Genomic DNA, 22,772 nt, shown 5'->3' on the forward strand with positions numbered 1-22,772 from the left:
GGGGGAAAGGCTGTGGGGAGTGGGACAGGGGCCGAGGGCTCCAGCGCTGCCGGGGAGGCTGGCTGGGCAAGCCGGCGGGCAACTTCCCACGCTGTCCCTCCGCGCCGGGCGCCGGGCTGGGGCGGAGGGGAGCGATGGTGGCTCATCCCCCAGGCAGCACAGAGGAGCTTTGTGCTAACAGCGGTGGGCTGTCCGAGCCCCCTCCCTGCCACGCTCTTTCCTGCAGCCAGCAGCAGTTTCAATATGCAGAGGCCGTGTGAAGGGAGCATGTGAGCGGCGAGCCCGGCTGCGCGGCCCCAGGGGAGGCCGGCACAGAGCCCCCTTGTCCCTAGGCCTTTCGGGAGCTTTGGCGTCGCGGCCGCTGGCGCGCCGATCGAGGGTGATGCTGGGTGCCGCCTCGGCTCTGTGACAGCGGGGCCGCCCGGACGGCCCCATGCACCGCCCTCCCGGGGCTTGGCTTCGCCCCACGGCGCCAAGCTGCCGTGGGGGGCTCCGGGGGGCCTCAGCCTGGGCCCAGCCCTGGGCACAGCGAGGGGAGCGCTCCCTTGGGGCCGGCCACTGTGGCGCTAATCGGCTTGGGCGCGTGACTCCCGCTCGCTGATTGCGAGATTAGAGCAAACTGGATTGAACAGCCTGCCTGGCAGCTGGCCTTGCCGCCCCGGGCTGGCACAGCCTCGAGGGGCACAGCATCCTGGTACCCTCGGCCGGGCAGGGATGCACCGCGGACGTGGCTGTGCCGGGGTGCTGCAGGGCCCCCCCGGGACGGCTCGACGCAGGGCTGGGAGGCACTGACCCCGCCGTTGCGGGGACCCACGGCACCAGGCTGCGGGGACGGGGCATGCTGCCCGCTTCTCTCTAGCAGAAGGCAGTCGCAGCCCGTACCCAAGCCCATCCCTCTGCCCCCCACCTCGGGCTCGCCTCCACAGCGGGAGGTGAAGCCCAGCTGGCCTGACATTCAGAAAGCGAGGGAGGGCATGCCACCCTGCTCCCGGCTGGGGTAGGGACACCCGCGGCTCCGGGGTGCCCAGCCCTCCCTGCTGGCTGGCACGGTGGGTGTGCGCCCTGCCCTCCCCTCCCCTCCCGGGCCTCCTTCCCAAAGGTGGGTGGGAGCCCTGTGCCTCCCCTCGTGACTGCGATAAACATTACAGCAAGGCCGTTAATGTTTAATGAGGTTTGCCTCCCAATTAATGTGCTTTCCCAGGGGCGCCCGCTCCCAGAGCGAGACACCCGCCGGACGACACGCCGACACGATGGGTGACGGTAAGGGTGAGCAGCAGGCACCAGCAGCTAGCACCCTGCTGAGCTCACCCCAGAGGGGCTTCCCTGGGAGGGCAGTCGCCTTCACGGGGGCATCTCTGTGCGAGGAGCAGGGCTGTTCCCTCCTGCCGTGTGGGAGCTTGCGTGGGGGCAGTTCTTGCGGAGAATTCGGGGGAGACGTGGGGATGAATCCCCAGAGCTCTGCAGCCTGCAGGCGCTTCAGTGCCGGCTGGTGTTTGGCTTCTCGGGGGGATTTCTCCTTCCACATGGCTCCTGGCAGAGGGACGCACAGTCAGGTAAGGGGGCTCGAGTGGTGACACGCAGCCGTCAGACGGACAAGCCTCCCAGCATGGAGAGAGGCTGCCAGGACGCACCCCAGTGCAAGGTGTCAGCCTGAGGGTTTGTTCAGTGCTCCGTGCTGCAGGAGCAGAGCCATCACTGCTCCACCGACTCCTGTGGGCAGCGGCACTTCCCGAGGGCACCGTGTGGGCTGCTCTGCTGACAGCGCCGCCTTCACAAATAGCAACCGGCTGCTGCAAACAATCGAGACGAGTCTGTCTGTAGCTTCCCCTGGAGCTCGAAGACTCCTGTGCATCCTGCAAATGCCCCATGAACGTTAAACTTCCTGGAGTGAAAAACAGGAATTTGGGAATCCTTTATTTTCTCAGCTAGACCTTAAGGAATTCAGAGCACTCTTGCTTGCAATCTTCATTCCTGATCTTTCCCACCTCGCCTCCCCATCCAGGTGCCCACCGTGAGCCCAGCGCCCAGGCCTTGGCTCTCACTTGGGTTTCTCCTCTTTTCCAGAGCAAGCGCCCGAGCAGGGCCTGGACAGGTTCAGCTACGGTGAGTGCGTGCCGCAGGTAGTCCGGGGGCTATGGGCAACCCGCTCCCACACCTGCCCGTGGGCTCTGCGCCGTGGGCTCAGCCCCGCGCCTCGGCTGGGCTGACACCGGCTCGGCTCTCCTCCTCCCCAGACTATGAGACCATCCGCAACGGGGGGCTGATCTTCGCCGTTGTGGCTTTTGTCGTCGGGCTCCTCATCATCCTCAGTAAGTGCCTCAGGCGGGCTGGATGCCTGCCCTGGCTCTGTTCCCCCACACGTGGCCCTTTCTCCGCTCACCTCCCACCTTGCCCCGTGCCAGGCACTGGCTAGGTGCCAGGGTAGGGGGGCCACTGACCCTGCCCCACTGTGTGAGGGGTGGGCATCGCCTGCAGCCGGGGCTGCCTGGGAATTTTCCATCTAGGCAAGCTCCCAACAGAAAGCGAGTTGGGAAGGAGACAAGGTTCGCGTTTCCCTGCCAGTGTCAAGGCTTCGGAGGGAAGGTCACTAATTAAAAATAGCAGAGAAAACTCTGGCATTTCCAGAGTGAGAAACCAGCTTTCCCAGAGCCCTCAGACCTCGGCGGCTCCCAGGGAGACTCGGTGCTGAGCATGCAGGGCACCCTGCAGACCCTGCCTATGCATACAGGGACTGTCTGCCTCGCTCCGCACGGTGGGGGTGGCCGCAGCATCTCAGCTGCATGCTGTGACATTGCCCAGCGGTTTTAGGGGGCAAGATAAGAAAATCACCTGCATTTGCAATCCCGGGGGCAGCTGAGGGAGAAAGGCAGACATCTAAGCGGGCTCTCGTGGCTGGCGCCTTGCTGGGCAGCGCCAGGGACTGTGGCTTGGGGTCCAGGGCAGTGCAGGGGGGCTGGCCGGGCAGCGCGGCTGAGCCGGGGGCTGGGAGGCAGCAGGTGGGGTCGGTGTCTCCCCACACCAGTGGGAGCCGGGCAGGAGGCCAGCCCCAGCGTGGAGGCAGGGGGGCTCGGGGCTTCCCTCAGGAGCCAAACCCAGTGGTCCCCAGCGGGGGACAAGCCCGCCAAGCAGAGAGGGGCGGGTGAGATTGGACGGGGGCGGGGGGGGGAAGGCTCTAGCCACAAGAGGCCTCAGTCGCTCCTCTTGCCCCCAGGCCAGCGGTTCCACTGCGGAGGGAAGAAGAAGAGGAGGTGGGTATTGCATGGTTTTAAGGCAGCCTCCTCTCTCCTCCCCATCCTAGTCCTGCCAGCGGAAAGGGCTGGGGTCTTGGCTCGTACTCCCTCCCAGCTCAGCCACATTGCCTAGCGTAATACATGTCCCCTTGCTTTTCACTCCACAGACAAGGAAACGAGGAAGACCTGTAGCTGCAGGTAAGTTGCAGGAGGACGCACTCAGCTGGCAGCCAGGCTCCCTGGGTCTGCCTGGGCTGGGCAGCGATGCTTCGAGGCACCCATGCTTCAGGGAAGTACCTACATGGGGGTCTGTCTGGGGAGGAGAGGGGCTAGGGCATGCTGACCTCTGCGGCCATGTAACCCTCCCTTTCTCTCTGGTTTCAGAGCTGCCATGCTGCCATGGAAGCAGAGCTTCCTCCAAAGCAGCGAAGTCCTTGCCAAGGGCCACCCCTTACCCCGCTCCAGTGGATCCATTACCCTGCTCACCCCAGACAAGGCCAGGACGCAAATTGCCCTCGTGCTTTTCCCTCTGTTAGATGCAGCAAGAGTTTCTTGGCTAATAAAGTTCAAGCTGAGAGAGGTTAAACTTTGTGCCCGAGGCATCTGAATCGCCCACTCTCCTGGCCCAGCACCAATGACCTTTCTGCCCTGCAGACATCTTCCAACACAGACCCAGGAAGGGTTTCTGCTGGCTCCTCCGCACACCCGCTGCACGGAGCAGCTGGCTGCCTCCGCTCTGGGTTTGCACCAGGGCCTGCAGAGGGAGGGACGTTCGTGCTCTCAGCCACCCTGGCTGCTTTGAGGAAACATCCTTCTCGGCCGGCACAAATGCTGGCTGTGGCTGCCCGAATCCTGAGGCAAATGCCCTTCCCCTGGGCTACAGGGTGAGGGGTTTGGAGCGCTACCCCATACTGTGCAGGCTGCAGGCCAGGTCAGATGCAGAAGCGAGCGTGTGCTGTTTGCAGGGGGCCATTTGCATGCCTGCTTTCTGGGAGTGCTTGATCTGGGCATCCTTCCTGGGCAAGGACGGGGCTGGGATGGTGCATCCAGCTCCTCGGTTTTGCTGCCTCTCTCCTCTTTGGATACAGACGGCAGCAAAAAGGAAGAAAACTCTCCCGCAAGTGGGCAGTGAGTGAGGAGGGAGCTTTGCTCCCAGTGCCTGCCTGCGGGTGAGTTGGACCGACACAGACGTCTAGCGACCAGGCAGTGGCCCCACTGATGGCTCTGCTGCCAGCCCCCCAAACCACTGCCCCCCAGCACCCACGAGCCCTTCCCTTGCAGGCTCTGGGGCTCAAGGTGTGCCTCGGGTCACCCTAAGCAAGCAGAGAAGTAGAGCTTGCAGCGACGGAGGCAGCGGGGAGCTCGGTCCCAGCTCCAGCAGTATGTGGGGGGTGCTTTGCCGGGTAACGCTGCAGGTGGGGAACGCTGGAGGCGAGGACCAGCAGAATGCGGTGCTCTGCGGGCAGCGGGGCAGGAGCCTTTGCTCCTCTGTGCCCGCAGTCCTGCATGGGCACCCGTTCTGCTGGCAATGCCATGGGAGCAGGGAGTCCGTGGGGGCCCGGCCGGTGGCGGCGGAGGGGCCAGTAAGTGTCCTTGCCGAGCTCGGGCTGGTTCCCCTCATCACCTGCAGCCCTGCAGGGTTCGGGCACGCGCCGCGTTGCCTTCTGGAAGCCCGAGCGTCCCGGCACTGCTGGCGGAGGAGAAACCAGCTCGCCTGCTCTGTTTGGGCCTCAATTGAGGTCAGACATTGACAGTGAAATAGGATTAGCTGAGGGAAGGTTATTAGACAAAATCCATGCAATTTGTCTAATCGGAGGTGCTTATTTAACACGGTAAGGAGATTATTTTGAAATAGAATTTTTACTTGACACTGACCCACTAATAAAGCCTCGTGGCAGCTTTGCACAGCTCAAATGGGAACCAGAGGCCTTCAGTGGAGGGAGAAGAGTACCTGTTTAGCAGCATAGACAAGCCGAAGGGTTTGCTCGCAGCAGAGCTGACCCTGCCCTCCCCCTGCCCCAACCTCCCGATCCTCGCCGGCGAGGCGTGCGGCATGGTTGTGGTCCCCTAAAGAAGGAGCTAAAGGGCCCAGCAGCCGGGAAGGCAGCTGGCGTATGAGACGAGCCCATCCTCAGCAGGGTCCCACATCCTTGAGGCCCAGGGCTCCTGGGGCTCCCTGTCCTCCCCAGCGCCCGGCCGTGCCAGGGCTCAGGGCACATGCGTGCCCTTCAGGGTGCACGTCCCCTGGCACTGGCCCCCCACAGAGCCCTGCAGACAGAACCCCTGCAGCTCGAAGGCAGGAGATTAAGGGGAGCGAAAAGCCATGTCTGGCTCCCTGCGCAGGGGGATCTCTGTCTCGGCACCAGATGGCATTAATAGCATTATTCTGCACAGCTCGCGGACACCCGCGTGTGCACGCACGCTTGCGCAGCCCTTTGCACCCATGGCTGGGGCTTGGGGGCCATGCCACGGGTCGGAGACGCTGACGGGGTGTGCGGCGGCAGAGCGGGAGGCACTGCTGGCACCTCAAGGCTTGCACCGGGGGTTACATTTGGAAGGCAGGCTATTATCAGAGCTAAACTGCGAGCAGCCTGGCTCTGTGCCCCTCCAGGATGGAGGCGGGGAACCAGGGCCGGGGGAAAGGCATAAGCAAAGTATATGATGCATGGTAAATGTGGCCTCCCTGGGCCAGGAGCGGGGGTGCTGCCAGCGGCCCCTGCTCGCCAGGCCGGCACACGGGCGTGAGCTGCCTCTGAGGCAGGGCTCTCTGCTCCTCTCTGTGTCTTCGCGGTCCTCGGCTTTGGAGGTTGAGCCCAGGAGCTATGGGAGCGGGAAGACCACAGGAAAAGGCCGCCATGTCTCTGCTCGGCTGCCTTTCTCCTGCCGCTGCCCCGGTGAGAGGCTCCTGCTCTCCCCAGGGCTTGGGCAGGGGGAGTTGTGGGCCCCGTCGGACGGTGCCCCACGGGATGAGCCCCAGCCCCACAGCCCTTTCCCTGCACCCACAGCCCTGCGGGTCAGCTGGGAGCTGCGGCCTTGGCGAGGACATGTTCGCCTTCTCCCCTGAAGCAGGCAATCTTGGAGGATTTCTCTCACAGTCCCTTGAGCCATTAATCTTCTCAAAGTAAATCTTTTTGGTGACACAAAGGGGATTGAGTAAGTAATACAGCGGACAACTGGAGTGTCCTGTTCCTCTGGGAAGCCTTCCAGTTCTGAACAGCTTCCCCCTGGCACTGGCTATTCCCTGTTTGCTTTGCCAGTGCCTGGACGGACAGGTACAAGGGAGAGGGGCTCTGACCGGCTGTGGCTCGGCCAGCTTCTGTGCTTAATCCATGGCTGAATGTGAGGAGATGAGGCACTGGGGCAGGAACAGGAGGAGCAGCGGCCAGGGAGGCCGGCTGCTCAGCTCACCCAGCCTGGAGCCCACCAGTACTGCTCCGCCATCTCCGTCATGCCCCGGATGCATTGGGCCCGCGAGGAAACGTGAATGCAAAATGTCTCCTCATCATTAGTTAAAACAGGAGAGCAGCAAATGGTGACTAATGGAGCCAAAGAGGAACACTTGACAACACGAGAGACGGGGCTGGGCTGGCAGGGAGCCAGCCACACGCCTTGTTCTCCCTTTGTTCTGCTCCTGAAAAGGCAGCGCATCCATCAACAGCAACGCGTCTGCCAAAACAGCAGCGTTCTGCGGTCTGAAATTATCTCCCCGACCAAAGTAAATAACATTTCAGCCCTCGTTTCCAGGTTGCAGGTGCCCCAAAGCGGTGGTTTTCAGAAAACACCTGCTCACGCCAAGCCGGGCCCGCAGAGCAGCCCTGCGGCAGCGATGCCGTGCGAACGCAGCCCCACAGCTCGGCTTCAGCGGCGTGAGCCCGGCAACGGATGGGCCAGCTCCTTGCGGCCGCTTTCGTGGCGGGCTGAAGCTGCGAAGTGAAGAAAGGTCCTCGTGAAGCTGGTGCCTTGGCCCTGCTCAAACTTTGCTGAGCCACTGGTGACTGTCCAGGCTCGCCCTAGGACCGGAACCCCGCTCACCCCCTCCTTGTAGGGGGGCTTCCCTCCGCCGGGCCTGAGCTGCACCTCCCGCACCCTCACCTCTGAACTACCGCCCAGGGAGCGGAGCACAAGCCCTGCCTCAAGCCCCGGGCACCGCGGCCAGGCTGCCGCCGCGGTCCCCGGGAGAAGCGGGGCCGCGCTTCTCCGCTCCGCGCCGCGACAACACTAGGGGGAAGCAAAAATCAAGCTTCTGTCCTGGAAAGCGGCTTCCCGGCGAAGCGGGAGCCCCGTCCGGCCCCGGGTGGGACGGGACCCGGCGCCGTTCACAAGCCACGGGGCGGGGGTAGGGAGCCTTCCGGAGCGGCAGCGCCAGGGAGCCGAGGGGCTCGGGGAGGGATCCCGTTTCCAGGCACGCCGGGCTGCCGGCCCCCTCCGCCCGGCGGCAAGCCCCTCGCTGCCTCCGGGCCGTCGATCCTCCCGCGGCAGCAGCTCGCTCGCTCGCTCGCTCCCTCCCTCCCCTCCGCCGGCTGGGGAAACTGAGGCACGGAGCGGGCCGCCACGTGGCCGCAGGGGGGCGGCTCTCCTCCCTTCGCCGGGGTCGCCGGTGGGAGCGGGCTGGCGGGGGGGCGGCCGTGCGGGGCGAGGCCTGGGCCTGGGCCTGGGCCGGGGCCGCCGAGGGGTCGCAGCAGGCCGGCTCTGCTCGCCGGAGGGGTGCTGCCAGGCTAAGTTGGTGCCTGCGTGGGAAGCGCTTTGTGGAAATCGGCTAGGACCAGATAAGTAGCCCTGTTGTTTTAATGACTGCTTCCTTTCCCGGGGGATTTGTCTGGGAGGGCGGCTGAGGGCACGGCGCTGGGGACCCACGGCGGGAGGGCCGCTGGGGCGAGGGACATTCTGCGCCCCTCCACAGCACCCTGTCCCTGGCACGGGGCAAAGCCTTGGCCTGCAGCTGGCCCCGGGGGCTGCAGGGGTGCCCGTCAGGACCTTTTTTCCCCAGTGACCCTCTGCGGGTGGGCATGGAGGGTGGTATTTTTGCGTATGGGTGGAAGAACTAGCCTTAGGAGAAGGCACCTGGCTGCCCGACAGGGCGGGTGAGCCCGAGGCACCCCTGTGACCCCCAGAGCTCTGGGGCCCGGGGGAGCCCAGAGCTGAGCGTACAGGCCACCCAGAGCTGGAACAAACGCTGGAGAGGGGGAGGTTAGAGGAGGCTGGGTGGCTTAGAGGGGTTGTGGCTACAGCCCCCCTTGCCCTGGGGGAGAGGCAGACGCACGTCTTTTGTGGGAAAGACCCTGCTGTACGTGTCCCACTGCGGTGAAGCTCGGAGGGTCCCTAGTCCCGAAGGGGCAAGCCTGCTGGGGCTCAGAACCACACGCGGGCACGTGTTGCTGTAAATTCTCCTGTGTCTCGGGTGGAGCTTGGGCCAGGGAAGGAATTCCTTAGTAGGAGCTTTACCCTTGAGCTAGCTGTGCAGCTGGGCTTGCTGCTGGCTCCGGCAGGTTGCTTGCTCCCTGTTAGCAGGTCAGCGGCTCCGTGAGACACACTTTTCCCAGCGTGTTAGTGCTAGCCTTGCTTCCTGGGAGGCTCCTATGTGCTGCCAAAGGGCAGGTCAGCGCTGCCCAAATAATTAACGTGATGACTTTCAGCCCTTCCTGATCACAGCTGTGTGAAGCACGTGACACCACACCAGCCTGCTGATGGGGTGGATGTTAGCAGGATACCAGCTTTCTGGTCTGAATGCTCGTGCAAAGGTGATGCACAAACGCTTCCTGCGCGTATTCAGCCACGGGAAGGCTGACAGCCCTAAACGGTGGCTGCTGGGCAGGAGCTGAATCCCAGGTGTGGGCTCACAGGAGCCAGCTCTGGGGAGCACCTGGCTGCCAGACACGCATGTGCACCTGGGTGCGGGAGGCTGACACACAGCCTGGGCTGAACAATCAATGGAGGAGCAAACGGGGCCATAATGAATGGCACAGACAGCTCAAGGACTCACCACGGCTCCTTGAGCATGACCCAGGGCCGGTTGTTCACCAAGGTTGTCAGCCTTTAGTTGTTGTCTCTTCTTGGGCTGCATCCCATCTTGCCAGCAGATGCTGGCCTGTCCTGGAGGAAGGAGCTCTTGGCAGGGGGATGTTGGTGCTCTGGGTAGAGGCTGGCTCTTGGAGCTAGGGATGATGAGGAAACTCGCTGGAGATGCTGAACAGCCAAGGGAGCTAAATATGAACCGGTGAGCTAAATATGCTCCCCTGCACAGGTGCCTCAAGTGGAGATCTGTGAGGCCCTGCGGGCGCTGTGCCAGCAAGTGCCCTGCCAGCCCACGTGCCCCTGTTTCGTTCGCTTCTGGGTGTAGGAGGGTAGAAACGGCACGCAAGTCCAACACCTCGCGTGCTGGATAGCAAAATGCTGTAGCGGGTTTTACGGCTGGAAGATTCCCGTCGACAGCCTGGCCTGTGCTGCCATCCTGCAGCAGCTGCCGGGGAGGAAAGAGGGCAGATGCCTGGCATGTGGCTGGGGCTCCCCAGAGCCTGGGAATGCTCGTTGCCTTGGGTATGGGCCTGAATACTGATTTCCTCACTACATATCGGCTAACATCTGTATACAGATGTAGGTGGTGATTGAAATGCACCTCGATTCCTAGAGGGATGTGTGGGCACCGGGCGTGCATCAGCTGCTGCTTCATCGCCTCTCGGGACGCTGATGGCACGGCCAGGGGTACGAGTGAGGCAGCAGCAGGCGGCATGGGGCCGGGGAGGAGCACGTGCATGCGTGGGAGGGCTGTGTGCTGGGGACACCCACGCACCGTGACAAAGCTGCTGAGGTGGCCTGGGAATGGGCTGAGTAGGGGGTGGTGATGGAGCTACAGAGCTTGGCAGCACCGAGGAAGGGGAAGCATGTCCTCCGGGCAGGGGAGGGAGAAGGAGGAGGAGGAGGAGGAAAGGCTGTGGTGTCAGACCTGTGCAGCACGGGCACTGCATTTGCTCCCGCCTCTGCTGTTGGCTTTTCGGCACTGAGGTCTGGGCAGGTGTGTGTGTACGTGGGTGAGGTGACAGCTGGCCTCATGGCGCCCATTGCTAAAACGTGGGTGTCTCTGGCGTGGGTGGCCTGGAGTAGGGAGGGGCAGGGGGATGCGGGGCAGGTGTGCGGGAGCCTTAGCCCTGCCGGCTTCTCCCTGTCCTTCAGCTGTGTCCCTCCTCTGTGAAGTGGGAATCGCTCGCCCACGCTGTGCACGTACCACCTCGGCAGCGTGGGTGAGCTCCCTGGCTCTTCCAAGGGACTCCCTCCCAAGCATGAGGAATTGCAGTGAACGGGTGCGGGTTGAAGGTGGCTGAGGAGCTGTTGTGTTTTCTGCTTCTTTGACTGGGTGATGATGGTTGGGTTTTCAACTGAATCTAAACAGTGCTTTTTTCAAAATTGGTCCGTCATGCGTTGTCGTTTTGTTTGAAGTCGGAATGCTTCAGTCTTTCTTTCTATTTTCCAACAAATCGGGATTGGAAAGCCTGCTTTGGAAAGCCAAGAAAACCTGCTATAATCGCTTCCGGAAGAGACGTTCTGAACCGCTCTAGTGGTCCAGACAAATTGGCTGTGGTGCGACTAAGTCTACGGGAGTAAGATCCTAGGCTTGAATTAAGCCTTCGATAAGTACACCCCAAAGCGAAGCATTAAGTGGAGTTGGTTTGTTACTTGCTGGCTGGAGGGATGAGGGGGTAGCGAAGTCTGCCAGGCCCCACCGTGCTTGGGTCCCCTGTCGCGGGAGCAGCCGGGGCCGGTGCAAAAGCCGCATTTCTCTCCTCCGGCGAGGAGAGCTGCCGGCGGGGCAGCCCGGGAAAAGCCGGCCAGGTGCGGGGGCCGGAGGGAGCCCGGCCGAGAGCTCAGCCTCGGCGGCGGGGAGCGGCCCGACGGGGGCGGGGAGAGCGCGGGAGCCCGGCCCGCCCTCCCGACGCCACTCGCCGGGAGAGAGGGGGGGGGGGAGAAGGAGGAGGAGGAGGGGGAGGGGGGGGGAGGAGGAGGAGGAGGAGGAGGAGGAGGAGGAGGAGCAGGAGCGGCTGCGAGCTCGGCGCTGGGCACCTCAGCCTGGCTGGCAGCGCGGCGGCCGGGAGCGCGGCACGCCGGGGGCACCGCACCGCCCGCTATTGCGCCGCAGCCCGGGGCCAGCGCTGCTCTTTATGGCATGTGGCTGGTAACTTTTTTCCTGCTGTACTCTTTGCGGAAAGGTACGTCGGCCCTGGGGCGGGCGGGCAGGGGCGGGCGGGGGTACTCCTGGGGCTGGGGGAGTGCTCGCCCCGGGCGGAGCGGGGTCCCGGTGCCGGCGGCCGCACGCAGCATCCCCCGGCGGGGCCGGCGTTCGGGCGCTCCGGGTTCCCGCTCTCCCGGAGCGCTTGGAGCAAAAAGCCTGAGCCCGTCAGGCAGGAGGAATCCAGCCGTGCTTTCCAAATCGCATCCTGCCCTCCGGGCAGGCTGGATCAAGGGGAACCCAGCGGCTTGCTAAAAACCGGGGGCGGGGGGGGGGATCTATGGAACCAGCGTGTCGAGGAGATGCACCCTCAAAGCTTAGAGATTGAATTAAAGTTGGAGATTAAGGGAACGCTGTGCAAATCTATCGAAGGAACACTCCAAACCCAGTCTCTGCTATAGATGCAGTTAAAAAAGGCAGGCGAGGAGCCGCGCGTAACACGGGTAGTTAAATCTCAGCGCGTTTGTTACAACAATCAATCGATGTTACATAAAGGAATTGCCCGTTTCCGAATCTGTGGGAATTTTTAATTGCGTTCCGGTAATAAATTGCCTCTTTGCACATGACCCGACCTGCAGATGCAGCGATGGAAGCGCCCACCTCTTGGAAAATTGTCTGCTTGCAGGACGTGAAATGACATTTGCCCTAATTACCTTTTTTGACGTTTGACAACGGCAAGGGGGAAATTTTAGGGAAGGAGGAAAGTGAAAGAAAGGGGACGGAGCTGCCTCCTTACTTTGCTTGCCACCTAGTACGTTACCCCTTTCTCCGAATGTTGATCCAATGAAAAATATTTACTGAGGTTTAATAGGGCATCCTGTCCGGTTGTGTGGTGGTGATGATCAATTATTCCATCAATTATTAATTATGGAATAGCTGCTTTATTCGAGCTGGAGGAAAGCTGCGTTTGGGGGCTTTACCCAAAATCGCTATTGTGTTTAGGGTCTGCTGAGCCGAACGTGCCAGCATCTGCTTTGCTTCCATTTGCATTTTTTACTGTGCTAACAGGAAAAACCAAAACCAAAACCAAATAACCGTCGAGGATGCTGCGATTCCCCCCCCCCACCCCAGCAGTCAAAATAATAAAGAGCTGCACTGGGCTTAGCGCTTTTGCGTGTTTTCAGCCCCAGCTTCTTGGAAAATGGATCTCTTCCCACAGAGCTATCTCTTCAGAGAAGAGCAAATTAAAAGCCTCCATTAGCACAACTCCTCCTGGCCTCATTTTCTCTTTTTTGAGAACTAAAAGGTGTCTTCAGTATGGAACAGTCCTGGTGATGGAAAGTGTTAAAGTGAAACGGTTCCAGAGAGAGGACAGCAATACAATGGAAGTTTCATTAGAATAATAGGATAAAACCAAATGAATTGCTTAATGCACGATAAACCTTTCAGATACTTCATATTTCTGGGCATTGAAGCACATCCTTTTAACGTGTTCCTGCTGTAGAACAAGAGCTCAAGTAGAAACTGAAAGCAAATAAACATTTGATGCGGGGGACCGCTGAAGTTCAGAAATCCCTCGATGGGCTGTAGCGGCTTATTTCTTCCCCACTTTGAAAAAACACAAAAATGGGTGGTGGGCAGGCAAGCAAACGGGGAGTTGAGCAGAAAGACAGTCTGGCAGTGTGAGTGAGAGCAGGCGGGCAGAGGAGGAGGGGAGGTGAGTGGCAAGCAGTGTGATGAAGAGCAGACTGGGCAAAATTGAGCGGCTTGGAGCCGGGAAAGCATCTCCCTGTGTGCTCTTGCTGGATCTCTCTGCCGCCTGATTTATATTGGCATTATATTTACATTATGTTCCTGTATTGGGTGCAGTGAACTATGCAGCTTGCGTTCTTTAATCTCTCCCCATCTCAGCCCCCCAGTGTGGCACAGCACTCGTTTGTCTCTGAAATGAAACATGGAAACCTCATTAACTGCATGGAGGAGAAGCCTGCAGTGCTGAACTCCTTGCCGTGCCGTGCCCGGTGTTTGTTTATCCTGCGGAGAGCCAAAATTTCCCAGCACAAGGAGCCACGATGGCAACTTGCCCAGAGCCCTTACCTGCACCTGCCGTGGGCTTAGGGCTGCTCCTGCCTTTGGACCAGAAAATCGATATAGGCAAGCCTCACGTTTCGTGTTGCATTTGCTCTCCGGAGCAATACGCTGTGCCTCGCGTGAGTGCCTCGCGCCAGGGATGCGCTATCGAGCAGCCCTGCCCGGAGATGGGGGCTGCGTGGGAGCTGTAGGCTTAGCTTTGGGCAGCTGTGGCACAGGGCGCCTTTCCACTACACCGCTCCGGTCTCTGCCCATATGGTCCTGAGGTGGAGGGATGGGGAGCGCTCTGTCCTTCGAAGCAGCTGATGAGCCGGGTGCGAGAATCAAACTGGAAGCCTTTCTCTGGGGCAGGAATTCTCCTGCCGTGGCAGCACGCGGGTTCTGAGCTGTGCCTTGGGTAGCATGAAGGCATCTCGCACCCAAATAAGCAGGCTGGTAGCAAGCGTATCTTCCTAGGAGGGCACGAAGGAGGAAGGTGTCTGGTTGTTGCAGTTGTTACAACGCGTGCTTTACCGGGAGGCTTCTGCGGCGGCAGGTTTGGGTGCAGAGTGTTTCTTGTCTTTGAAATCTCGATTGTAGCCAGCTACGTATTTTTACATAACCATGACTTTGTGAGCTACCCTTTCCCTGCTCGTAGATCCGTAAGAAATAAGCCCCACCACATGCAATCTGCATGTTGCCGCCATCATCTGCCAGCAGAGCTGTACCAAATATTTAGGAAATCCATTTCCCGACTCTTGCTAACGCTTGCTGCCGGCCCCAGCTGCCGCCTCTTGGAAAGGGCTGTGTCGGCGGCTCCTCTCCCTGAGAGAAGGGAGCGAGCACAACTGAGAGGGGGAAAGGAGAAGGTGAGTGAGGTTTCAGAGCTTGCTCTATTGATCCCTTCCCCTCGTTTCTCATACCTGTCGGCCGCATGGTGGAAATCCTCATCTCCGCCTTGTCAAGCGAGCGTGCAGGCTGCGGTGTGCCGGACAGCGGGGACCGGCGGCTCTGGAGGAAGCCTGGCAGCAGGCGTGCGTGGCCTCTGGCGCGTCCCCTTGCTTGCCCCTCGAGGCTGCTGGGCTCGGCCCCGGCTTCCCCAGGGGGGACCTTGCTGTCACCCTGGCTTGGCAATGTCACCACGTGTCCCTTAGGACTCAGCTGCAGCTCCTCAGGCTTCGTATTGGGGCTGAGACGTGGAGGTGGGCTGTGGAAGGGGAGGGAGAGGCCATCACCTGTGGTCCCCGGGCTCGTTCCTCACCCCTCAGAGCAGAGGGCCCCTGGGGGGAGCTCGGGCAGGTTGGGGAGCTCGGGAGGTGGTGCGGAGCTGGGGGATGTCCAGCTCTGGGTCAGCCCCTCGTGCAGATGGGGTGGTGAGACTGGTGCCTCCAGCAAGCCGATGGGGGAGGTTCAGGGGCCAGGCAAAGCAGGGGGGAGAGGTGTTTGGGTTTTTTTTTTTTTTTCCAGGCAAGGGTTACAGCCTCAGCCTGGGTGCTGTTGTAATAGCTGGAGGTGGTTCAGGCCTTAATTTCCGTGCAGATGCATTAAGGAGCAGGCGGCTTGCGCTCCCAGCCTGTTTGAGCGGTGCCCTTACCCGCAGAGCACCAGAGGCAGCGTTCCCCTTTGCTCCTGCTTCAGTTCGTGGTGACAGCAGCCGCCAGTCGGGACCGACCGCGGTGCTCGGGCCAGAGGGGCTGTGCCACAAGGGTGGGACTCCTGCGGCGGCCAAAATGCAAGGCCGGGGCACGGAAGGTGCTGCGGCAGGTACTTGCCGTAGTGCTGGGCGCCAGCTGAATGCCCCAGGCTGTTGCTCGGCATTTCGTGGCACAGTTTCCACCCCCCGGAGACTGGTCCCCGAGGGGTGCAGCGTGGGGGGGGCCACTCAGCTGGAGTTGTGGCTTTAACCCTTTGGGCTGGAAAGCCACTGCAGAGGGGTGGCATCCTGTGGGGCCATGCTGCGCCCCTGGCGGGGTGCGTGCACCTCTTGTGCTCCACTTGAGAGGGTACCAGCCTCCTCTTTCTCACCTCGTCTCGCTGCCTCTCTCCCCATCCCTTCAGTGATGCTCAGAGATGCCACTTCTCGCTCTGTCAGCTCCAAGGTCGCTCCATTCATTAGGAGAAAGGCTATTAAAAGTGTCCTGAAGATGAGGGCTTGAAGGAAGCTCATGCCAGGGCGGGCCAAAGACTGCTCCAGCATTACAAATGTGCGGGCGGTATGTGATGGAATTACTGTCGTAGTTTAAAGCCGTAGAGAGGAAAGATTAGGACTTGCCACCTACCTGTAATTCCCACCCAGCAGTGCGTGCCAAGCTTGGGTTCACTTTCTCCTTGAACAGGGCAGGTGTCAAGCACCCTTAATGAGGATAATAAATGAGTGGCAAGGTGGCGATTAGCCTGGTGTTCTTCACGGCATCCCTGCAGCCGTTACAGCTGGTGGCTGGAGAAGCCCCAGTGGCTCCTACAGTCCCTTGGCTGGTCTGCGGGTGGGCTTTCTGCTCTGGTGCTGCCTCGGCAGCATCTCACCTGGCCTTGGAGGAGGGCTGGGCTGGGCACCTGGGTGGTCAGACCACCAGGCCCAAGAGGGAGGCCCCGGGAAAGGTGCTGCCAGTGGGATAAAGTGAACTCGAGCCTAGCGCCTGCCCTTTCTGAGGTGCTGCTAAACCTCCTTTGGAATGCCAGCAACACGCTTAATGACAGCAAACGGTCAAGCTTCCAGTGGCCGCTCTTTTGTAAAGAAGTACTCGGGCAGTCACAGGCCTCTGCCACCCCTTGAGAGGAACGGTGTCAGCCCAGACTGGATTGCCCATGCCCAGAGGATTGCATGTACACCCTTGAAACACAACTTGTTTAGCCTTTTCCCATCTCTGTCGGGTTTCCGCCCAGTTGCTGATGTTCAAAAGACCTTGCTCAGCCTTGAGAGGCTTGCTGGGTTTGGGTGGGCATGGGACTGGCTGGGGGTGCTGAGCAAGTAGTGTGCCAACACAGATGATGTACGTACACCACAGACAGAACAAGCTCCTTAACGCAGGGGAAACGCCTCTCTAATTGTGCTGGCATGAAGTTGGTCGTTGTCTCAGACCAGTCCTAGATCCATTTCCTAGCAAAGGAAGGGCTCTTCCCGTGAGGTTTGGAGGAGAGGAGGGGTTGCCTTACTGGGCACTTGCCTGGGAGGTGACGGTGTTTCTGTGCTTACACAGGCTGAGGTCAGCCTGTGCCGCTCCTCGTGCAGGACTCGCACCTACATCTTGGCTGCCTCTTCCAGAGATCCGTGGCTTGGTGACAGATCCTGGGGTTAGTTTACGGCCGCTCTGCCTTAGCCACTCGCTCGAGCAAATGAGTGCTTTCTGCACGGCGCAGCGCTTTGCAGTGCCGAGGTTGGCTGTGCCGCTGAAGGTATTGGAGTTTGGGAAGTCCAGCGATTTAGGCTAGTAAATATTCCAAAGGGATGATAGCAAAATGACTTGCTTCTCCCAGCTCTGATAGAGATATTAATATTTCAATACCTCTAGGTTGTAATTTACTACAATTTAAGAAGATTGCACTCTGATAACTTAAAATACATGCCTTTCAGAGCAAGCTAGACGGTGCCTGGCTACGCACTGGGCTTCATGTAGCTTCCAGCTACCAGCAGACTGATCTCCAGTGTCAGTGCTGCGCGCCTGCGTTGCTGCGTTTTCCCCATTAGAAACTGTTCTGTTTTGGCTACCGTAGCCTCCTCTTTTCAGGTTCATGTGAATTAATGCCCTCGATATTTAGGTTAGGGTCAGCACATCTGACCAGATGTGAGCATTGATTTCTGGTTTAAAAATATTGCAGTGCTATTTCTAAATTTTTAATCTCTCTCAGTGATTTGGAGACAGTTTTATGAAACGTGGAATTAGGATGGTGCTCAATGCTAAATGGTAAAGGAGATTATATGGATTTAACTCTATGCGTCTGTCACATAACTATTGCCAATCCCATAACTTCCATTTTCTATTAAAAATCCGTTTCCCCCTTTGACCTGAAAAAGCTTTACGGGTAATCTGAATTTCTCTGTTTACGAGGTATTTTTCCACTCTTCGCCCCAGCCCCTCACCCGTCCATCTCTAAAGCTTCCTGGGCGCTGCCTGGGAAGCAGAGATTTCCCTGTCAGGCTGTGGATGCTCTCCGATCTCTCTTACGGCAGGAGCCTTCTCAAACTGTGGTCAGGGATCTGGGGTGGAGATGTTGGACGGATCCTGGGGCAGAGCCAGCTGGGTGATGGGGTGCTAAGCACAGCGGGGTGTTCCTGGTCCAAAGCCGGCGGGTGGGCGAAGGGTGGCTTTTGCTGCGTGCCTGGCACGCTGTGTGCCCTGGCTCCGGCCGTCTTCTGCTTTGCTCAGGCGACAGGCATTACCACAAAGAGCGTGCTGCTGCTCGTGCGTGCTTTGTTTTCCTTCCTCTGCCTGCAAATGTGGTTTTTCTCTGTCATGTATTTGGGAGAAGCACCGCGCTGTTCTGATGAAGGGAAATGCTGATTCATGACGACAAACCAGCCTGGAGATGTCACAAAATGACATCTGCAGGGCCATGCGGTGGCCTCGTAGCTCTGCAAAGCCTGGCACTGCTGCACGGGAGGCTGGGCTGGAGCGCTTTACTCCTCTGGTCCATTGCTCTTTGGGCGCTTGTCAGTGAGGGAGGAAAAAATAAATGGCTTTCTTTACTTCTACCTGTGCGTGGACACGGGGAGCTGGTGCGTGGGGAGGTATGGAGATGCTTTCGTGACCTATAAATCTGTTATCTTGTGTGGTGGCAGCGCTGGACCTTGCTAGTCAGCTAATCCAGTACATGGATGGCTTTGCTGGGCAGCTCTGGCAGTGCAGTGCCCCTGACGGGGGGCCATAGGGCTCCAAGCAGGCAAAGGAGGGAACTGGGTCATTTAGGTGACAATTCGGTGCAGAGTAGGTGGAGAGCAAGAACCAGATGCTCTCGCCTCTGATTTCCTGGGTGCTGAAAGAGGCATGAGGTTGGACATCCAGCTGGGAGCAGGATGGAGAGGACTCTGCTGTGGGAAGAGCTGAGGTGTTTCGGAGTTTCCTGTCTTGACCTGGTCGAGGACGGCATGGAGCGGGCTGGTGGTACAACACTGAGGCAGGAGAGGCCCGTGCTCGCCGCCACCAGGCACTGGAGGAAGCTTCGTGGGGAGATGCGAGCGGCTGTGGCCAGGGACACTCAAGCAGCCTTTCCTCAGGCGAGCACCCGTGCTGCACTCGCCCTCAGAGCTGAGGCAAGGCTATCTGTCCCGATGAGGCTTTCCTTCTCCCCTGCTCCTGTCCCCTCCTCCCCAAGTTAAGAAATTGAGGTCACGGAGGGCCCCCCATGACTCGTTTTGAACTGGCGGCACGGTAGTGATCCGCTTATTGGCTCTGTGGCACCACAAGTGGCGTTCTCAGCCAGAGCTATTAATACACCCGCCGAGGGCCGCTTTCTATATCCCCGTCCTTCCGCCCACTTGGAAAGAGTGTGACTAAAAAAAGAAAACGGATCTAAGTGACTGGGGGCCTCCTTGTCCTTATTTATAGGCAATCTTGCTTGCTTTGGTTGAGAAGGGGGAGCTCGTGGTCCTGGAGAGTAGGAAGGAGAGACTGGAGGAGATGGGGGAAGAGATCCCTTCCCTCGTTTTGAAGAAGGGAAGAGCTTCTCTGCAGCGCTTGTGGTGCCCTGGAAAGCTGCTCCTGGGTGTCCAGGTGGCTGCAAGATCTGCTTTGGACTGTACCCTTGAACCCTGCATGTCTCCGTCTTTGCTTGGGTGGTGCAGGGATGCCTGGTGCCAGGCTGCGTGGGACTGGGCTTCCCCTCCCTCTGACTCTGGGAGTGGGGAGCAGCACTGCACCCAGTTTTCCTGCCCCTCTCCTGGGGGCTGCTGCAGTGTTTGGAGGCAGTGGTAGGGTGACGGGAAGGATCTCTACCCTGCTTGGGAGAGGCTTGCGCTGGATGTGTCGGCATTGCCAATGGGCAGCTGCAGCTGCAGGCTGGCTGGGGCCATGCTGGGGAGCCGATGAGGCACAGGGGTGCTGGCGGGCTCCTTGCTGCTCCGGGCTGGGGGACGTCGGGGTTTGCAGGAGAGACGGTGGTGGTTTGCAGTGCTTGCTTTGTCGTCGGTGTTGCACATGGGTGTCCTCAGGCCTGTGGGCGCTGAGGCGTGGTCGGACCACGCGCTCAGAGCCACCTGGGTGCCTATGGCCAGCCGGGGAAGCCTTGGGGGGGGATACCCTGGGTACCCTTCCTTGCTTGCACAGCCCCTACTTGTCCTGCTTAGGTGCCTGTGATCCCTGATCCATGCTGCCAGCAAGAGCGCTGGCCTGTGAAGGTGGCCTTTATGCTTCCAGCCCAGGTGCTGACACTCCTCCGCTCCCCTGCTCTGCCACGCGCGGGGGCCTGGGGCTGGGCTCGGGGCAGCTGTGCTGGGGGATGCTTGCTGTGCTAGTGGGGATTGGTGATTTCTGCAGTAACCCCCTGCCATTGCGGCCTCTGCTTCCTCCCCAGCACACACTGAAGATGTTGGAACCAGCCTCTACTTTGTGAACGACTCTATCCAGCAGGTCACCTTCTCCAGCACAGTGGGGGTGGTGATCCCCTGCCCGGCAGCAGGGTCACCCAGCGCCGTCCTTCGGTGGTACCTGGCCACAGGTGACGACATCTACGATGTGCCCCACATCCGGCATGTCCATGCCAATGGGACTTTGCAGCTCTACCCCTTCTCGCCATCAGCCTTCAACAGCTTTATCCACGACAACGACTACTTCTGCACCGCGGAGAACTCGGCTGGCAAAATCAGGAGCCCAAATATCCGTGTTAAAGCAGGTAGGAGCTCTCTGTGGGTGCTGGGGTTTGGACGAGGTGCTGGTCTTCTCCATGGCCTGCCAGTTGGCCTGGCGAGCACACCCCGCTCGCCTCTGTCTCCCTGGCGTGGGCCAGTAACACTGCTGACCGGCAGCGTGCTGGTGTTGGGACAGCAGCACCGCTGTCCCACCCGTGAAGCCAGGCTGTTTTGAATGGGTATGGGAGCAGGCAGTCCTGCTGCCAACTGGGGTCATCACCATCCTGCGTGGAGCCGTGGGACCGAGTGCCTGCTGCCTTGTGAGGGCTGCCGTGCTGTGCCACTCTGCCTGCACCTTGGGCTGCTCTGGCAGCCCTGCCACAAGGCGAGCTCTGCAGCTGCTCTCCCTGGGAGCAGAGCATGGAACCAGGGCTGCTGCGTTGGCCTCTTGCGAGGGGATTGATCGATGCTGCATGGACCGAGGGCAGGGAGAAGGGCAGGGTGCTGGGTAAGCAGGCCTGCTAATACATGTTTGCAAAATGGCATCCTGCCCCAGCTACGAGCTGGCACAAACTTGGGCTGATTACTGTCTGGGAGAGGATCAGGGTGACCAGCAGGGAAGGGATGTACAGCTTGGGGGTCTCCAGTGAGTGCCTGGATGCCATGGTGCGGCTGCAGCCTTGCGGCAGGAGAGGTCCCCTTCCTTTGAACCAATATTGTCACACCCAAGCACGCATGAGGGCTTTTCACAGCTGCAGGAGGAGCCGGACCACGTGTGTCCGTAGCGGGGAGACTCGCACTGTGTCCCCCAGCCCTCCTCGAGCCTGTCTGTTCCCACTGTAGCATCCAGCCCCAGCATGCCAAGGCTTATTAAGCAAAGAAAAAAGGAGGAATATGGCAAAGAGCTGATTCCAAAAGCCATTATAGTAAATTATTGACCAGGCTGAGGAGGGCTAATAGCCCAGGAATGGCTTCATTATGTAACCTATTAAAAGCAAGGCTAGCAGAGGGAACATGACAGAAGTGACTACAGGGTTTTTTATTTTAATACCTTGTACTGCAGAGTAAATTGGTATTAACCCCCTTCCGCAGAGTGAATTATTTACCAACACTATCAGGTTACCTATAAACCACAGCTCGGTGGAGGAGGGACGGCAACAGATGGGGTGTAGTAAAGGCAGACGTGCAGCGTGGAGCTGTTGCCCTCCTCATGCCGGGCACCACAGGCTGGGCTTCCCATGGGGCAGCCGGGCAGCGGCAAGGGCCATGGCCAGCTGGTGCCTGCCAGCACCCCAGGGCACAGCAGGGCAAGCAGCCCCTTGGCGTGGGGTGACGTGGCCGTGTCCCGTGTGGCACTGCGTCCCGCGCTGCAGCACCCCGGCTGGCTCTGTGCTCTGCAGCAGGCAATTACCGTTGCGGGGATGGCTTGTGCTTCCGAGTGGACGATCACAGCCCCTCTGGTGCCGGTGACCCTAGGCTTGATGTGGCTTGCAACTGCAGAGTTCTGCAGGGGGTGCAAAGGCGATGGTGCTGGGGGCTGTGGGCGCCCCGGGCTCAAGCAGCAAGGATGGCAACACTGGCTCTCCAGAGAGTTGGTGCTCTGGATGTGCTGCAGGGGAGAAAGCTTGTCTTGGTCCTTGCCTTCCTGCCGGGTGGGCGGCCTTTGCTTCGCTCTTCTCCCATGTGCTGAGGACTTCCTTGGGATCATGGCAAGCCAGTAGCAGAGCCGAGTCCTGGCTTTCATGGCACGTTATCTTTGTGGGAATTATTCCCAGAGGCAGCCAAAAGCCGGAAGCCCCGGTGGCAGCTGGTGCGGGGCAGAGCTGCTGGGGCAGCCGCCAGTGCCCCTGCGTGAGGCTGCTCCGGGCTGGGGCAGCTGTGGCGGCGGTGAGCATGTGGGAGGCTGGGCTGGATGCTCCTCGTGGTCCCTGTTAGAGCCTGTGAACAAAGCTCCTGCTCCACGTGATTACGGGGGCTTTTGCTAGCTAGTCTGCTTTGGGTCTGGAGTCCCTTTCCATGGTGGGCTTCTCCCCGTGCCCTCACGGCACAGAACTTTGTCCTCCCTGCTGGGGCACCAGGTAAATAACCGGAGCGAGCCGGAGGCCGTTCCGAACCCTCTTCCCTGCTTTCCCCCGGCACGGGCGGGCGGCTGAGCTGCAGGCGGGTGCAGGAGGAGAGGTGAAGGTGGGCCAGCCCTCTGCAGCTTGGAACTGAATGTCTCATGGCTGTTGCTGGTCTCCTCTGCCAGGCAGCTGGTGCGCAGAGCCAGCCGGCAAGTGTCACTGTGCACCCCAGGCTGGAGCCTGGGATGTGCCCCTGCTTCTGTACCGACCTCTTGCAGCAGAGCAGGGTGCCCTGAAAGCCTGGGAAAATCGAGGTGGAAATACTGTCAGCTGCTTGCTTGTTCGTGCGAGGTATGCCGTGCGTTGCCAGCGGGTGCTTTCCACTCAGGGAAAATGCCTTCCTTTTGGGGCTGCTGAGGAGCTCTATCTTAGGACATTTCTTGGGCTGCTTTTGTTCTGGCCAAGAGGTG

General features: G+C 60.0%; 3 protein-coding genes across 4 annotated transcripts in view; 2 read left to right on the forward strand and 1 right to left on the reverse strand.

Moving 5' to 3' along the window:
* LOC128141648 (T-cell surface glycoprotein CD3 epsilon chain) overlaps nt 1-22,772 on the reverse strand; it is a 134,443-nt gene that overhangs the window by 111,012 nt on the left and 659 nt on the right. The window lies entirely within an intron of this gene.
* Nucleotides 141-3,816, forward strand: FXYD2 (FXYD domain containing ion transport regulator 2). Its single transcript, XM_052786669.1, has 6 exons — nt 141-1,260; nt 2,065-2,103; nt 2,235-2,309; nt 3,212-3,248; nt 3,398-3,428; nt 3,615-3,816. Exons 1-5 carry the CDS (start codon nt 1,167-1,169, stop codon nt 3,420-3,422), a joined length of 270 nt encoding a protein of 89 aa, XP_052642629.1. The 5' UTR covers nt 141-1,166; the 3' UTR covers nt 3,423-3,428; nt 3,615-3,816.
* The window catches only part of DSCAML1 (DS cell adhesion molecule like 1), a 113,267-nt gene continuing 101,738 nt past the window's right edge, over nt 11,244-22,772 (forward strand). Inside the window, exons 1-2 of one of the 2 annotated variants that reach the window (XM_052786623.1) lie at nt 11,244-11,428; nt 19,966-20,283. In XM_052786623.1, coding sequence (XP_052642583.1) covers nt 11,386-11,428; nt 19,966-20,283 — 361 coding nt within the window. In that variant the 5' untranslated portion in view covers nt 11,244-11,385. The remainder of the gene's footprint in view (nt 11,429-19,965; nt 20,284-22,772) is intronic. The other variant, XM_052786626.1, reaches the window with a different exon arrangement.

The sequence above is a fragment of the Harpia harpyja genome, chromosome 4, assembly GCF_026419915.1.
Source record: "Harpia harpyja isolate bHarHar1 chromosome 4, bHarHar1 primary haplotype, whole genome shotgun sequence".
Lineage (NCBI taxonomy): Eukaryota > Metazoa > Chordata > Aves > Accipitriformes > Accipitridae > Harpia > Harpia harpyja.